Here is an 18,939-nt window from a genome sequence, read left to right as displayed (position 1 = left end):
AAATGACTAATGTATTTTGTTAACAGTGAGCAAATTAGATCCCAAAGTAAGGAAGGGTGATCTCCTAGATTTCAGCATAGAGTCCCTTCTATGACATGGAAGAAATATTGTGTCTGGACAAAACAACCAGAGAGGTATGTTTCAGTCCAAGCAAACAAGCCAAACAAATGTCTATTAAGGGAGAATATACTCACAAAATGGCACTCATAGAATCATAGAATTGCTTGCTTAGAAAGGACCTGTGAGATCATCAAGTCCAACAATACCTGGCCTAAGCACTTCATCTACCTGTCTTTTAAATCACTCCAGGGATGGGGACTCCACCACCTCCCTGGGCAGCCTCTGCCAGTGCCTAAGAACCCTTTTGGCGAATAAATTTTTCCTGATGTCTAATCTGAACCTGTCCTGGTGCAACTTGAGGCTATTTCCTCTTGTCCTACTGCCTATTACTTAAGAGACCTCCTCTAAGGCAGTTGTAGACTGCAATAATGTCTCCTCTCAGCTTCCTTTTCTCCAGGGTCAACAACCCCATTTCTTTCCGCTGCCTTTTATAACACTCATTCTCCAGGCCCTTCACCAGCTTTGATGCCCTTCTCTGGACACACTCCAGCCCCTCAATGTCTTTTAGTGTGGAGCCCAAATACAGGATGCATAAAATATGCTAAGAAACACGAGGCAGGCATCTGAGCTTACTCAACAATTTTTATTTATTTGGGATATTTTCAATTTATTAATGGGAAATCCTTGTTGGTGCAGGAGTAACGCTTGGAGAGGTACACTCAGAAGTTCAACAATTATCTTATCTGTTTTTTTTTTTTTGACATCATGAAACTGTTAAACCTCAAAGCCAGAGGCTAAATCTGTCTCGCTAAGTAAAAGAGTGGGATGGAGTAAATTTAAGTATCCCTTATAATCCATACTGCTTAACTGTTAGCTCTATCCCTTACTCTGCTTTGGACCACTCCAAACAGCTCTCTACAAACAAGACTAATCTCCTATAGAAGAAACTAGCTCTGAACAACATGAATGTGAGCCAGGCGGTTGCCTGGCTTAATCTCTAGCCTGCTTTTATTTAGCAATTTAAGAGTTTAGACATAGGCAGCATCCCCTAAGGATGAAATTCTGGAAGACGTACTGTTTAAGCTACTGAGGAGGCAGTTGTGACCTGCCTGCCTCCGATAGCTGGTTTGAATGATGACATTTCTGTGATAAACAACAAAGAAACAGCTTGTGCCTGGGAATTGTGCCAAAGTACCCAAGGCAAACGTCAGAGCTGTAGCTTATTCCCACCACAGGGAGGGCGAGTGTGTGCTTTCCTGATCACAGAAGCTTGGAAGATGTCCAGCAGGGACAGCACTTCCAATGCCAGATTACTAGCTGTTCAAAAAGCGATTGCTGTGCTAAATTCAAATTAAGGGGCCAGCCTGAGAAATACAAGTCGCTTTCCGCAGTTGGTATTGGTTCCAGCACGGGTGGTGTGATACCCAAGTGACGATGCCTGCCTCTACTCTGCTGTGCATAGGCAGCAGGATTAGAGAAATCAGCCCTCCCCATGCTGCATGTGAATTAGACAAGAGAGTTCAAACTGCCATCAGTAACAGTATTAAGAAGGTATTATGGCCAAAAGGCCTTGTTAAATTTATCTAGGCAACCACGGCAATATTCTAATTTCCTGAGACTTCTTTTGCTGCCCTCATAACCTGATTTTGAAGTTTTTATGTGTCACCGAAGCAAATCAGAATCATAGAATCATAGAATCATAGAATGGTTTGGGTTGGAAGGGACCTTAAAGTTCATCTAGTTTTGACCTCCTCCCATGGGCAGGGACACCTCCCACCACATCAGGCTGCTCAAGGCCTCGTCCAACCCAGCCTTCAACACTTCCAGACATGGGACAGCCACAACCTCCTGCGCAACCTGTGCCAGTCCCTCACCACCCCCATCATCAAGAATTTCTTCCTAATGTCTAATCTAAATCTTTCACCCTCCAATTTAAAGCCATTCCCCCTTGTCCTATCATTCCATGTCCTTGTAAGAAGTCCCTCCCCAGCTTTCTTGTACTCGTACTTCCTTGTACCTCCTTCAGGTACCAGAAGGATATCCTGTACATAACCCTCCAACACACTGGTAACATCTTGTACTGTTCAAGAAAGATGTTCTAACTGGATCTACACACTTTGACATAATAGGGTAATTAATTTATCATTCACCCATGCTCTTTTTCAATGTTTTTAAATATAATATTCTCACATATTATAGATGGTAAAAATATCCGTGAGACTGCTTTTCCTTACAAATATACATAAAGACAAGTACGTATTACTTCTTTAACATTATATAATACCTATTGGCACTGAAAATTCATGGTTATTCCATGTTTGGAAACAAAGCAACAATCTACTACTATGTTTTGCTTTTGATAATAGAATCATAGAATCACAGAACTGTTCAGTTGGAAAAGACCTTTGAGATCATAGAGTCAAATCATACCTGCCCACTACTGAACCATATCACTGAGCATCTCATCTACCTATGTTTTAAACAACTCCAGGGATAGTGACTCAACCACCCCCCTGGGCAGCCTCTGCCAGGGCCTGGCAATCATTATGAAATTTTTCCTGATGTCTAATCTGAACCTGCTCTGGTGCAACTTGAGGTCACTTCCTCTCGTCCTATCACCTGTCACTTGGGGCAAAGAGACCAACACCTACCTGGTTACAACCTGCTCTCAGGTAGTTATAGACAGTGATAAGGTCTCCTATCAGCCTCCTCTTCTCTGGGCTAAACAACCCCAGTTCCCTCAGCTGCTCCTCATAAGACTTGTTCTCCAGCTTCTTCACAGCCCCTTCAGTATGACCTGAAGTGGTCATACTGTAACAAAGGTGCACTGAGCATGTTCTGGGAGAGTGAGGATGAAGGAAAAGTGAAAAGGTGGGATGTTGAGAGGCACAAGCCATGTTCAGGCATGGTCTTCAAATCCCAAACCCATGGCACCCTTCCACAAGTCAGTGACTAGAAAAACTTTGAATGTGACTGCCGTGTTAAGTGGATCATGAACATTCATAGAAATAAACAAATTAGCTAAAACTAAGAGTCTGTCATCAGAATATAATAAAATTACAGACAAAAGTATTTATTTGGCTCCCTTGTGAATTTTAGTGCAAATTTCTTTTTTGCTGGAGACAAGCTACTGGTGAAGGTAAATGGATTTTAATGAGCTGTACGGAGCTGATAGCTTTTCAATGTTTATTGATGCCACCAACAGTACAGAATCGTGTAGGCTTTTCACCTTAAAATGAGAATAGTCTCCCTGACTTGAAAGTATTTGTTATTGCAACAGAAGACTACCACGAAAAAAACATAAGCAGGTAAAAAATCATGCTTTACCTGTCCATACTTTGCAGCTAAATGTAGAGGCGTCCAGTACTGATTATCCACTGCATTGAGATCAGCCCCATGATCCAATATCAGAGATGCGACATTCCTGTATCCATTAGCGCAGGCCACGTGCAGCTGCAATATAAAAGCATCTTAATAGCTCAAAGAACTCATAAAAACCTGTGACACCTACTGTGTATCTTGTCTGCTCCACAGACCAAACTGGCTAAATCATGATAATGACAAATATAAAATATACATGTGATAACAACAGAGCAGAAAGATACTACAGACTCTTTCTTAGCATTTATAGACCAAATCTGCCAAAAAGAATGTTACCTTATCAAGAACTACTTAAACCACCTAGTTTCATTACATACTTTTTACAGAGCTGTTGGATCAGATCCAGAGGAGGGCTACAAAGAGGATCTGAGGGCTGGGAGAGTTTGGCTTGTTCAGCCTGGTGAAGAGACGGCTCCAAGGAGACCTTAGAGCAACCTTCCAGTACCAGAAGGGGGCCTCCAAGAAAGCTGCGGAGGGACTTTTTCCAAGGGCATGCAGTGATAGGACAAGGAGGGATATCTTTAAATTGGAAGAGGGAAGATTTAGATTAGACATTAGGAAGTAATTCTTTGCAATGAGGGTGGTGAGACACTGGTCCAGGTTGCCCTGGAAAGATGTGGGTGCCCCCTCCCTGGAAGTGTTGAAGGCCAGGTTGGATGGGCTTTGTGCAGCCTGGAGTGGTGCGAGGTGTCCCTGCCCATGGCAGGAGGTTTGGAACTGGATGATCTTTAAGGTTCCATCCAACCCAAACCATTCTATGATTCTATGAACTATGTAGTTCCAAAGTCACTATAAGCATCGGAGATACCAGAAGTATAGTGCAGGATATTATTCTCCTTATTTGCTATTTCTGGTTCAGATTATGCATAATGTTTTCTCTACAAACATGTTTGCTGAGGGAACAAACACATTAGAGCTCATCAAATATCTTGCTCTGAAAAGAGGGAAGTATACTCTTGCCCTGGGGCAGGATACTAATTCTGTATGCTATAGAATCATAGAATCCTTTGGTTGGAAAACACCTTTGAGATCATTGAGTCCAACCATCCCTGTCCACTACTAAACTAGATCCCTGAGCACCTCATCTACTCATCTTTTAAACACCTTCAGGGATGTGGACTCAACCACCTTCCTCAACCACCTCTGCCAGTGCCTACCAATCAGTATGCTGACGAAATGCTTCCTGATGTCTAATCTTAACTCGGGACCATAAATGTTATAGGCTAGAAATGGTCTGATATGAAATGTTCAATAGTGTCAAAATTTTCCTGTAATTTGACATAGCTTCAGCTTTTTTAACAGAAGATATTACATTTCCTATTCAGACATAAATTTGACAAATGCTGTTTTAAAGTACTTTAAAAGCTCACAGGACAAAGAAAACATTTTATAAGTGAAAACCTTCAAATGAAAAATAATTACAGGAGAATTTAGAAGGAAATGTAATTGTGCCACACATCATTATGTGTTTGTGCACATATATTTGTTCTATGAATCTATGAGAACATATGCATTTATGTATTTATAGCATTGGAGTTTTTCTGCATTCATCTCAACTTACACACAGATATATTTTTATGAAGAGAAAACAAATCTCATTTTCTACTTACAACTAAAACAGTTACTGTGTTCTCTGTACAAATAGATGTGGAGCAACAAAACCAGAGCACTTTGATACACATACAGCTGTCACAGACTGGCTGACTCCACACCCATGAATAGAAACAGAACAGTTTAACAAATATTGGATTTCCCACCAGCTTATTTGGCAAAAGTTTTACATAATAGAAACTGGAAACCAAAGCAAAACGATCCACTCTGTAGTTTCTTATTGCAAGGCTATGAAAGAAGCTCAAAAAAATCAAAGTTCAACATAAAAACTATTCAGGAAAAAAATGTTGCCTTTGCCAACGTCCTACCAAGCAAACAACAAAACAACAAACTTCACATAATGGTTTCCTCCTAGCATTTTCCATAGTCTTAATCACGTTTCAGACACACATTTCAACTATTCCATCTAACTACAGGAAAGGTTTCATGCAGTGATAGTCAGGTAAGATCATGACTCAGATCATGACTCGGTTTAACTAAGCCGATCTAGACTACACCTCGAATACTGTGCTCAGATTTGGGCTCCTCGCTACAAGAAAGACACTGAGGTCCTGGAATGTGTCCAGAGAAGGGCAATGAAGCTGGTGAAGGGGCTGGAGAACAAGGGTTAGGGGATGCAGCTGAGGGACCTGGGGTTGTTCTGCCTGGAGAAGAGGAGGCTGAGAGACTGTCTACAGGTGCCTGAAAGAAGGTTGGCGAGAGCTAGGTGTTGGTCTCTTCTCCCAAGCAACAGGTGAAAGGACAAGAGGAAATGGCCTCAAGTTGCAGTGGAGAAGTTCAGATTAGACATCAGGGAAAATTTCTTCACTGAAAGGCACTGGCAGAGACTGCTGAGGGAGGTGGTTGAGGCCCCAACCCTGAAGTGATTTAAAAGACAGGTAGATGAAGAGCTGACAGATACAGCTTTCTAGTGGACAGATATGGATGGTCTCAATGATCTCAAAGGTCCTTTTCAACCAAACAATCCTATGATTGTAAAGTAGAGAGTATAAAACAATAGAAACAACTGTGAATTTTATTGTGATTTAGCAGCTTAGTTTAAATGCATCTGAAAACTGGAAGTCATTTGAATGATTTTACAAATTAAAGAAGTTGGTTGTTTCTTCCCACTTCTCCCGTTTCCCTCCTGTTTTTAACTACAGTTCACTGCCTTAGCTGGGTGGCCAACCCAAAAGTCTTAGCTTACTGTAGAGACAGAGCCAGGGGCTCGATTCAACAATCCCAGATAAAAGCCTGGACACTTTTTCAGTTATAACTTAAACATTCCACAGATATTAAAATATAGAATTAAACACTAATGACACTGATGTCTAATCTGAAACTCCCTCAGTGCAACTACTTGAGATGATTTCCTCTTGTCCTATCACCTGTCACTTGAGAGAAGAGACCAACAGCCATCTCCCTACAAGCTGCTTTCAGGCAGTTGGTAGACAGTGATAAGGTCTCCCTTCAGCCTCCTTTTCTCTAGGCCTCAGTTCCCTCAGCTGCTCCTCACAGGGTTTGTTCTCCAGCCCATTCAGCAGCTTCATTGCCTTTCTCTGGACGTGCTCCATCCACTCAATGTCCTTCTGGGACTGAGAGGCCCAAAACTGAACACAGGATTCAAGGTGTGGCTTTACCAGCACCGAGTCCAGGGGCACAATCACTTCCTTAGTCCTGCTGGCCATGCTGTTTCTGATACAGACCAAGATGCCATTGGCTTTCTTGGCCATTCGGGCCACTGCTGGCTTATATGAGCTGGCTGTCAACCAATATTCCCAGGTCCTTCTCTGCCAGGCAGCTTTCCAGACACTCTTCCCCAAGCCTGGAGTACTGCATGGGGTTGTTTTGTCCCAAGTGCACTTGGCCTTGTTGAACCTCCTACTGTTGATCTTGGCCCATTGATCCAGACTCACGACCATTTATTGTTGAGTGGATTTTTTTATGCAGAAAACGTTCTACAGGCATGGTGCCTGGGAAAAATGCATTAATTTTAAAGTAATTGTATTACATCAATTTTAGAAGTATTCAACAGCTGAAGAAGTAGTGATTGTGGAAAAAAAAAACCCCACGAAGGGATAGGAGATCTATTAGCAGAAGAAAAGTAAAATGAAACCCAGTGACTACAAATAATGTTAAATTGAGGAGAAGGACCACTCATCCAGTGATATCGTGGATGCTTCATTACACCGAATCAAGATGGGACAGCTATATGAAACAGTGTTTTAGCCTGGCTCAGCAAGAAGATATGAGCCTAAGCCAGGAATCACGGAGTGAAATTTCAGGCCCTCTCTTATACACAATGTGTAAGACCACAAGTATCTGCTGCAGTTCTAAACTCTATTTATTTTGTGCTTCAATTTTTTTGTTGCATACTCAGTGGCTAAGAGTAAGAAAGTTCTTATTAAGACACAGATGTCACACTAACCTACTTTAAAATCTATACTATGCATAGCATTGACACTTATTTTCAAAGGACCAGATGAGAACCAAAATCTTGCATAACCTCATTCCACTTCATAGAGAATTGCCTTGCAAACAGTCTCATTAATACGCAGTTACAGTACGTGCACATTCACAGGGTGGCGATTATATATTCTCACTCACCAAGGTAACTCCTTCATCATTCTTCTGATTCACGCTTCCTCCACTTGATATGAGCTGTCGGACATCTGTAAGCATTGTCACAGGTCTCTGTATCTTCATTTGGCGCAACGAATTCAGCTCTACACCTGGAAACAAAGAAAAGGTTGAAGCCTTGTGCTATTTCATTAATCAATAAAAAACAGATATATGATTCTCAGTTTGCAAAAGTTTAATCAACACTTAATTAGACTTTAGTGTATATTTATAGAATGTTTTCTGACTTCTATCTACCAACATGTTTGCTCGTATCTTTATTTATCAGTCACTACACAAGTGATTTAACCTCAGTAAGCAATAACGAATCATATAATCATAGAATTGTGGAATAGCTGGAAGGGACCTTAAAAATCATCCAGTTCCACCCCCCTGCCATGGGCAGGGACACCTCCCGCTAGATCAGGCTGCTGAAGGCCCCATCCAACCTGGCCTTGAACACCTCCAGGGATGGGGCAGCCACAACTTCCCTGGGCAACCTCTTTCAGTGTTGCATCACATTCATAACGAAGAATTTCTAATGTCTAATCTAAGTCTTCCCCCTTCCAATTTAAAGCCATACCCCTTTGTCCTATCACTCCATGTCCTTGTAAAAAGTCCCTCCTCAGCTTTCTTATAGGCTGATCTCCTACTAATATATAACAAAAAGTTTAATCATATATTTATTTATCAGTTGCTATATGGATGATTTAATGCCAGTCAGCAACAACAAATAAACAGGACTGATCTCCTACTTACTTATACCTACCAACAAGTTTACTCATATCTTTATTTATCAGTCGATTATTCAACATCAGTCAGCGATAACAAATGAACAGGACTGATCTCCCACTGACTGGCAAGTGCAGTTGTAGGTGAAGCAGTTGCGATAGAACCTTCAGGGTGCCTACAAGAAAGCTGAGGAGCGATGTTTTACAAAGGCTTGAAGTGATAGGATGAGGGGCAATGGCTATAAACTGGAGAGGGGCAAGTTTAAACTAGACATAAAAAGGAATTTCTTCACAATGAGAGTGGTGAGGCACTGGCACAGGTTGCCCAGGGAAGTTGTGGCTGCCCCATCCCTCCAAGTGTTCAAGGCCATGTTGGATGGGGCCTTGGGCAGCCTAATCTAGTTGGAGGTCTCCCTGTCAGGGGGTTGGAACTGGATGGGCTTTAAGGTCCTTTCCAACTCTATTTTATGATTCTATAATATCATTGAATCCACTGGGATTGTGAAAATAGCTGTGAAAGGGAAAAGAATTAAACACTAAGGAAACCACTCAAGTGTCTGGCTCTTGTTTAATTAAAATTATCTTGGGCTGCATTCTTTCTGTCCTGTGTATAGATCACAGTGTCCAGACCAGTCCCTCAAATCTGTCAGCTAAACTGCTTAAGAGATTTTGAAATGAAGCAAGTGACTTTAAAACTCGACAATTTTGTATCTCCCTGGGCTATTTTTAATTCAGATTAGTTCTTCAACTGAACCGAGATCATTGCAAGGCCCTATAAACCAAGAGAAAACATGGTTTCATGCAGACAAGAACAAATGGGAGAGGATGAAAGGAATGAAGGGTGCGGGACTGCTTGTGTCAGCACAGCTACTTAAAGAAACAGTTGTCTAAGTGCAGCTTTAAAAGGAAGATAAGGAAGGCAGTCTATAACCAGAACAAAGCACGGCCTCCAGTGTGCAGAGATTTAAAATTAGAAACAGAGGGTACAAAAAAATTTGCTAAGTGCTTAAATTAGCAATTGGCTGTGGCTTGATTGGAATTTCTAACCAAAATTCAGGCTTTGACTCTTCTGCTCCTAGCTTCATGTGGTCACTTATATCCATATATAAAAACTGTAATTAAAGTACAAAAATCCGTCCTCTATGCCTTGCCCATGACATAACAAAACGCACACAAAGAAAGAACTTCTTGGTTCTCTTCCACATCTGTCAGTAAGCTTAAAAATTAATAAATCTAATTTAAATAATAAAAATATTAATTTAATACTATTAAACACTAAATAATAATATTATTAAAATAATAATTTAAATAATATGTGTTTGACTTAAATATTTTTGCTTAAAAATTCATTTATAGGGCATGGAGTGATAGGACAAATGGCAATGGCTTTAAATTGGAAGGGGGAAGATTTAGATTAGACGTTAGGAAGTAATTCTTCATTATGAATGTGGTGTGACACTGAAAGACGTTGCCCAGGGAGGTTGTGGCTGCCCCATCCCTGGAGATGTTCAAGGCCAGGTTAGATGGGGCCTTGAGCAGCCTGATCTAGTGGGAGGTGTCCGTGCCCACGGCAGGGGGGCTGGTACTGAATGATCTTTAGGGTCTCTTCCAATCCAAACTATTCTATGATATACATATATATGATATTGATAGCTTAAATTAGATAACCACCAAGCATGTCTAACATCCAATTGCCTGGCAGTTGCTATATTGGAACACAGAGCGGATTTCAAAGGATGTCTTGAGTATCTCCTAACAATCAATGTATTTATTTTGTCAGAACTGACATTTTTATGCCTGCATCACATTTCACTGTAATGACTTAAAACTGATGATATTTACAGTTTGCTGATGCCATATGGTATCAATTAAACCTCTTATTGCTTCCTGTTTCTGCCTATTTCCTGCTTTTTGCAACAGTAAATTGATATTTTAACGTCCTTTTGCCAGTGACCCAACTCTCTCAAATGTGTCAGTTTAAATTTCCAAAACACTATGTGACGTGAAGGGCTATTTCCACCTCAAATTAGCTCTCATTTGTAGCATTCGCTGTACTTTTTACGCACATTACATAGACAGAATGAGCAGCTGAAACAAAACTTGACTGGTTATGACTAAGCTCTTCCTAATGTTGTCAGGTATAAGGGTCGGTTAAAGGATTAATTTCTGTCTCAACATTTCCCATCAGGTGCTAAACCACAGGTGCAGGCATTACGATAACAGCCAAAGCTGCTGTACCTGCCAAAGCTGGTACAGGACGAATGATGTGTACCTGTCTCATAAGACCCTACTATTGTGAAAGATCCATGAAGCAAGACCACTATTGTGAAGCGAGACAGGAAAATTAACGATGGGACTTACAACAGACCCATACCCCAACAGAGCATGCGCAAGGAGAAGTTCATCCAAAGTTCAAGGTGATGATGACTACTAGCCTGCATCGGGGACCCCAAGTTGACCACCATCGCCAGGAGGAGCGCATGCGCAAGGGAAGGAGACCTGCCTCCAAAGCCAACCACGCCTCAGACACTCCTCTCTTGGCATGTGTGACCTGCCAGGTGCAGTTTGGCATATCTCCACAGGACTGAGGTGGAGCAAAGGCAGGTCACAAGGAGGAATCAGGTGCATGGACTAGCATAAAAGACAGCTCCAAAACAGTTGAACTTTGAAGATCTTTCCCCACTGTGAGATCACATTGATCGAAGACAGAGGCAGAAGAACGCCTTCTGCACTGGGACCCCCAGAGACGTCTGTGGACCTGTGGTGGTAGCTATAAACCTCTTTTTCCTTCCCGTTTCTCCCCATCCTTGTCCTTATTCTCTTTCTATAGCAAGCTGCCTTACAGGTACAATTAATAGAGTTCCTGTTTGGATTGAAATTTAACTCCCTTGACTTGTTGAATTATTGCATTGCTTTCTTTTTGCACTCCGAGATCATAGCCGAAGAGAACAATAACGCGTCCGCTTGCAAGTGGACAGTGACATAAATTGGCATCACGGACAGGATCCTGATAAGAGTCAGAGGGGTAAAAAGCCCTCCAAAATCATTTTTTTTTTTAGAGGACTCTATTGGGATTCCAGCTATCAGAACTTAGAGTGCAAAAAAGCGGAGTGAATTTTTATTTTAGTGATACTTGGGAAAGGGTAAGAGTGGCCGTTGGCAGTTATCTAACTTTCTCAAGTGGATTTTATTTTAGTGACACTTGAGAAAGGGTGTGAGTGGCTGTCGGCAGGTATCTAACTTTCTCAAGTGGATTTGAGTTGTTTTTTGCTCTTGTTTCTGAGATTGTTATGAGATTGTTTTGTTTCTGAGTCAGGATAGTAAAAATGATGACTGAAAAACAGGAGAATAGAGATTCTCAGTTGATTAATGATAAAGATTTTGGTTTTGCATTTTTGGATAAACATGCTGCTTGACCCTCTCCTATTGGGGAATATTGGGCTCGAGAGAAACGGAAAAATTTGCGGAGTATAATGGACCAAACTTCTCTACTGCAGAATGAGGCTAAGGTTAAGCTTCTACTACCAGGAAAAAAACAGGGCAATAACCTGCTCTGTTTTGGGTGCCAGCTTGGTCGCAGCTATTAGAGACAGTCTTAGGCAGCGTAGTGACGAAGAAAAAATCATAGAATCCTGAGGAAACCTGGTGCACTGTCGTCAAGTAACGATTTCCAATTTGGAAAAGGAATTAGAGCACAAGGAAGAAGAAAACCATTCATTAAGGATTGCTCTTGAAGTAAATCACATTATCAGTACCACTAATTCGCAGAACACTAGTTCACAGGATATAGTATCAGTATCTGAGGTAAAGGTTATACGTCAAATTAACCCAATGTATCCACAAGAGGAATTGGAAAAGATGGGAAAACTTGATAAAAGTCCCTGTCACTCAAGACCCTTAATCAAAACTGAATTTTCTTATCTTAATGATGAAGATACAGACCCCCATATAACCACAAAGGAAACGCCCTATTCTGACACTGAACTGGCAACGTTGAAAAAGGAATATGAGTGTCTTATCAAAGAATCTGAAACAGAATATGTGTGGTGTGTGTCTTTAACTGAGGGTGACCAAATTCAATTGAGTGAAAAGGAGGCCAAGGGTTATTGGGGCCACGGAGTTTTCTTAATAACAGGCGATCGCTGGGCCCCATGGTCCTTAACTTAGCGTGTTGCTTACTGGGCTGGAAGGTTAAACCCTCTGGATAGGGGAGACCCTTCGGCAATAACAGGCGCAGCTGATCAATTACTAGAAAGTGTACACAAAGCTTCTTGCCTACAAATGATACATGAGAAAAAATTAATCCCCGGATGTGAATCACAAATGATGTTGCCTGATAACACTGAAATTACGACTCCCTTGATAAGGGGACTCCCCGAGTCAGTTAAAGACATGGGGATAAGTTTCCAGAGAACCATAGCGTCAATGGGTCCTGTGGAGAGGTTGGAGGGTTTTATGCACAGAGGTGATAACAGCAGAAATACAGGCAGTACCGTCACAGACTCTTACGCAAATTCCTCCTACTTTTCAATACCACCCGCACTAGGTAATAGACCTCACCCTAGACCTAAAGGCTGGACGTGGAGAGAGGTGGCACAAGAATTAATTGATTACAGTAGAAAACACTGTCTTGTGAAGCCTCTGGAAGAAAGAGCAAGGGGCGTCCAACATGTAGGAGTTAAAAAAGCACTCCCCATGCCAGCAAAACTTTAGGTGTTGCCGAAGAACAGTAACAACCTAAATTCATTTGGGCACAACTGAATTGGTGGTGTTTAGGGCTTAAAAAAAGGAATTCCTAAGGATTTAATGGATGGTTTACCTTCAGATAAATTGACCAAACTGGTAACCCAGTGGCCTGTGCTAAAAGCACATTTCTTTTCTTCTGTGAAAGGAAGTGCATCCGTCACGGCTTCAGCCCCCCTTTTGTTGACAGTGCAGACAAGACATCAAAGCAAACTTTTTCCCCAGAGCAGGTAAACTAGAATCTCCATTTCCTAGTGGTGGGTAGGGAAATGGAGAATGGATTTATATCCAGCAGCTCACTAAAACAGAAAAGGGAAATGTGTTGATCACAGCTATTGCGGGACCTAAGCATGCAGCAGTGACCTTTTTAATCAATACAGGTGCACAGATTTCTACCCTGACTGAGGAGGTTGCTAAGAGGTGTGGAGTTCCTCCCTTAAGGCAAAATTTATCTGTGCTAAATGCTTTGGGAGCAACAGAGATCACAAATGTCGCTCTGGTAATATTAACCTTGCTGGGGGAAGAGAGCTCGATTGCTATTGTAATGGTGATTGGTAATATTCCTTTTAACTTGTTAAGGATAGATGCCCTTAAGGGAAAACAGTGGGAGGATACAAAAGGACTGCTCTGGTCTTTTGGGATACCCCAACTGCACATCAGATTGTTGCAAGAAGCTCCACAACTAACGTTTAAAAGGTCACTAATGTCAAGCAGTAACCCCTTCCCTTGGGAGCTAAGGAAGGTATCAAACCCATTATGTAGGAAATGGAAGAAAAGGGAGTTGTGATAAATACTCATTCTCCTTTCAACTCCCCTGTATGACCAGAGAAAAAGCCTAACAGAAAGTGGCGACTTATAGTGGGTTTTCCAAGGCCAAATGCTAATACCGACCCTCTGAGTGCCACAGTCCCAAATTTAGCAGAACTGATAACATCTATTCAAGAAAAGGCTCATCCAATTATGGCAACAATAGACGTCAAAGACATCTTTTTTATCATCTTATTTCTCAGGACAACCAGTTCTGGTGGAACTCCCTACTGTGGGAAGTGCAAATATGCATGGATAGCCACCAATGCTCTGGAAAAGGAACACAGGATTAATACCTGCTGGATTGTTCCATCATTTTAATTTCTTTTTGCCTGAAAAGGGCAAGTTTTCCTTTTTGTTTTTTGCAGGAGAACCCCGTGGGACTTTCAGAATTTTTTTAGAAGAAACACGAATAAAAATTGACGACTTAAATTTGAAAATGGCCTATAAAATTTTGATTGGATTGTTCATACTTTTCTGCATTACATCTCCTACCTGTAACCAAAATAATATGGAATGGCCTTGGTCTCAAGCCCTCATAGGATATTCTAGCCTTCGCGGAAACTATCCCAAAGACAGCCATTCAAACTTGGCTGTAGTTGTAATGCATGATGACAAAGTTTACCATTCATCTGAGTGGGTCTGGGATAGGAATGAGTGGGTTAGAACCCTACCAGGAACCATTGATGAAAAAATTCAGGTGGGATGTAGAAAAGTGGAACCTGGTTTTCAATACGAAAAGGCCTCTTCTATTACAGTTTCTGGCAATTTTTTAGATTTCAAAATGGCATCCAAAATTCACCCTGGCATTACGGGAGAAATATGTCCTACTAAGGACTGGAAATGTATTAGACAAGATACTTTTATCTTGTGTTGCCGCCAGAAATTTACTGGCAATAATACTTCAGAGAACCCGCGTGACATTAATGTAGAGGTTACCAAATCCTGTAAGAAAGAGCAGGCTGATTGCTGGCTCAATTTTACTATGGTTAATTCTTTCTCTGCAGTGTGCAATTGGAGAGCTGACCCAAAATCTCGACCAACATTATCAGATTTAACTCAGAAATTCAAAATGAATGTTGTAACTAAACCAAAACTTGTTGCAATACTCACACACCAAGGCAGAGGTATTTCCCTTGTTATAAACAATAAGTAAACAGTTGGTGGGTTTTTTGTTTGGTTTTTCTTTTGTTGTTACTCAAGGTGATGACATTTTTATAAGATGCCAGTTAATGACTGAATCCCTTGTTGAGCCAGCAAACAGCTATGTTATCCGACCACATGACCTTATTTTACCATGCAGAACCCAAAATTTGGACTGTTGGTTAAATTTTACCACAGTAAAATTTTTTTCATAAGGTCATGTGTGGAAAATGTAACACCAGATATTGGGGGGAATTAATAATAGAAGTTTTAATACCTACAATTCCTCCCAATTTAACACTTCAACCAAGGATTTATGAGGTTGGACCATTTGTAATTGGGAACATCGGTCAACAACAAATGTTATTTAAACCAGAATGGTCTCTCAAAAGGGTTGAATTGCTGATGCAAAATAATGTTTCAGAAATTCAACCTGCCTGTTCTCCCTTTTACGCACCTCTTATGAGGGATGGACCACCTGGTTACGTAGATCTTCTCGTAGACGAATACCGAGAGACCTAACTGGGGGTTCTAAATAGCATTGATTCAGAGGTATTATTGAACAAATTGGCTGCTACAACTTTTGATTTGGTAAAAATGCAACAGCCTTTACAATCTTCCCTTTTGGCTTTGGGAACGCATCAGTGGTTGTCATCCAACATATTAACAAAATGGGAAAAAGTGAATGTAAAAGATCATGAACTAATTCTGGACACACTCAGTGTGGCCCAAAGTAATATCTCTTTGGCTCTCAGTTGCATCCAGATTCAATTTTGGATGCAATCAGTGGCCACGTCAATCCTTACAGAAGGTGAAAAGGCATTTTTCCTACAGAAATCCAGAAAATAATTTGGGATAGTGCTAACAATTTTGAAAAGGACCTCCAATAGTGGTGGAAGTTGCTAAATTTTACCTATGATCCTGTTAATAACACTGTCACGGCTTATGTGTTAACCATTCACAATGCCTCAGTATCTTTGATTTATCCTGTTTTCGCATTAGGCGTGAACCACAATGGGACTATATCCTTTTGGGCATAGAGCATGGGCCCAAAAGGTGAACGATAAATGGCAAATGGTGGACCTGGAATCCTGCATTGTGCAGGAAGAACTAGGAATTATCTGTGAAAGTAACACCATCAGAACACAAGATTTTTGCCTAGACACTGGCCAAAAAGTTTGCCATTTTGAAGTTCGTCCCGAGGTTAACCCTAAAACTGTAATAATCTCTATTGGCAAAGGTTGTATATGCTTAAGAACTGTTTGTAATAATATCACAGTAGGAAATGTAATAGCTTATACCAGTAATCACATGAATTTTTGTGTTTGTAATTTTACTGAAATCACAGGATATGACTTCTCTTACTCAGCTCCAGTCACTTCCCAACAAATTCTGAAATCTAACCTCACACTGATTCATAAGTTAATGCCCGTATCTATCGGAATGAACGTAATTCATACGAAGGAGTTAGTACAGCATTGAGACTATATTAAATATTAGAGGACATCAAGAAAAACGGACAAAAAACTCTGATAACAATTCGCCATAGCGTGGACAAACTACAACAAATCATGAAAAGAGTGAAAAGAGATGGAGAACATAATTGGTGGGATACAGTTTTTGGGTGGTTGCCTATCGCTACAGGCATCCTGTGTCACCTTATTGTCGTTCTCCTAATCTTTTCCCTAATCAGTATCACTCTGTCTGTAATATTGTACATTTTTAACCGGCAAATGATAAAGCAAATTAGACTTTTGTCATCCGCATTCAATACATGCAAGCCCTTGAGCGTCATATCCAGTACTGACACCCCCAAATCTATGGATATTAGGTGGGCCGCGTTGAAAAGAGTAATGTAAAAATCTTTTCTCCCCTTTTTCCTTCCCTTTTGCCTCTCTCTCTTCTTCCCTCTCTCTCTCTTTTACTACCACGTGGTTCCGCCAACAACTTATCACGAAGACAAGTGATCCTGAAGACAAATGTTGAGACACCAGGTGGTGTAAAGGTCGGTCAAAGGATTGATTTCTGTCTCAACATTTCCCATCAGGTGCTAAACCACAGGTGCAGGCATTACGATAACAGCCAAAGCTGCTGTACCTGCCAAAGCTGGTACAGGATGAGTGATGTGTACCTGTCTCATAAGCCCCTACTATTGTGAAAGATCCATGAAACAAGACCACTATTGTGAAGCGAGACAGGAAAATTAACGATGGGACTTACCATTGACCCATAACCCAACAGAGCATGCACAAAGAGAAGTTCATCCAAAGTTCAAGGTGATGAGGACTACTAGCCTGCATCGGGGACCCCAAATCGACCACCGTCGACAGGAGGAGCGCATGTGCAAGGGGAGGAGACCTGCCTCCAAAGCCGACCACGCCTCAGACACTCCTCTCTTGGCATGTGTGACCTGCCAGGTGCAGTTTGGCATATCTCCACAGGACTGAGGTGGAGCAAAGGCAGGTCGCAAGGAGGAATCAGGTGCATGGACTAGCATAAAAGACAGCTCCAAAACAGTTGAACTTTGAAGATCTTCACCACCGTGAGATCACATTGATCGAAGACAGAGGCAGAGGAACGCCTTCTGCACCGGGACCCCCAGAGACGTCTGTGGACCCATGGTGGTAGCTATAAACCCCTTTTCCTTCCTGTTTCTCCCCATCCTTTTCCTTACTCTCTCTCTCTTTCTATCGCAAGCTGCCTTACGGGCACAATTAATAAAGTTCCTGTTTGGATTGAAATTTAACTCCCTTGACTTGTTGAATTATCGCATTGCTTTCTTTTTGTACTCTGACATCATAGCTGAAAAGAACCACCATGCGTCCGCTTATGAGTGGACCATGACACAGGCAAGAAACATTAAAGCTGAAAAATATATTTCTAAGTTTACTTGCGATGAAGAAGTTAATTTTTAAGTTCTACTGACAGAATTTATGTCATTTTTTTTTTTACTTCTTGATTTCTCCAGTACAGGTAGAATGAGTTTTGTTTTTCAAGGAAAGATGCAAGAGGTACAAATTAATGTAGGAAGTCTTCTTGCGTGAATAATACCCCAAACACACAAAAATGGAAGTTCAGAATCCACAAATTAGGAATACCAGATTCTGACATTCCCCTGGAAGAAAGTCAAATAGTTTGAAAGTCAAACACAGTTATTGTCAAGTTGTTTGGTTCATCATGCTTCGTGTTCATCACAGTAATGGCTCCAGGCTGAGGGCAGAGGCCAATTGAGTCCACTCAGCCTTTTCTAGCAATTTACTACTGACTTACGCTCAGCATGGTCAGAGAATTAACTTATCTGTATATTCTCTCACTAACAGGGAACTATTTACCCTTATACCTAGTAAAGTGCATTTTAGAGAATCTTGGTGCATTCTGAATGGGATCCCAAAAGACTTGGCTGTTGAAAGATTAGCTTTGCCAAGGCTGGAGGAGGAATCAAGAATAGAGTTCAGTTGCATCACTTGCTATATACGTTCTATCACAAATACAATTACACTCATCAGCTCAGAGAAAATGCATGTATAATGCTACACAGCAACAAAAGGCACAGGTCATGCTCAAAACAGCTTGAGAGCCGACCTGCAGAGAAGGACTTGGGGATGCTGATCGATGAGAAACTCGACATGAGCCAGCAATGTGCACTTGCAGCCCAGAAGGCCAACCGTATCCTGGGCTGCATCAAATGAAGTGTGGCCAACAGGGCGAGGGAGGTGATTATGCCCCTCTAGTCTGCTCTCGTGTGACCCACCTAGAGTACAGCATCCACTTCTGGAATCCCCAACAGAAGAAGGATATGGAATTGTTGGAATGGGTCCAGAGGAGCACTCCTGCTACGAGGACAGGCTGAGAGAGTTTGGGCTGT

General features: G+C 41.4%; 1 protein-coding gene across 3 annotated transcripts in view; it reads right to left on the bottom strand.

Annotated features, from left to right (window-relative positions):
* The window catches only part of MYO16 (myosin XVI), a 394,275-nt gene that overhangs the window by 212,615 nt on the left and 162,721 nt on the right, over positions 1 to 18,939 (bottom strand). For all 3 annotated transcript variants that reach the window (XM_054050575.1, XM_054050567.1, XM_009560753.2), the window contains exons 6-7: positions 7,639 to 7,763; positions 3,388 to 3,513 (exon numbers count right to left, since the gene is read on the bottom strand). In XM_054050575.1, the coding sequence (XP_053906550.1) occupies positions 3,388 to 3,513; positions 7,639 to 7,763 (251 nt within the window). The remainder of the gene's footprint in view (positions 1 to 3,387; positions 3,514 to 7,638; positions 7,764 to 18,939) is intronic.

Source organism: Cuculus canorus, chromosome 1 (assembly GCF_017976375.1).
Source record: "Cuculus canorus isolate bCucCan1 chromosome 1, bCucCan1.pri, whole genome shotgun sequence".
In the NCBI taxonomy this organism is placed as follows: Eukaryota; Metazoa; Chordata; class Aves; order Cuculiformes; family Cuculidae; genus Cuculus; species Cuculus canorus.
Note: the sequence above shows the minus strand (reverse complement) of the source record. Positions and strands in the feature narration are given on the sequence as shown.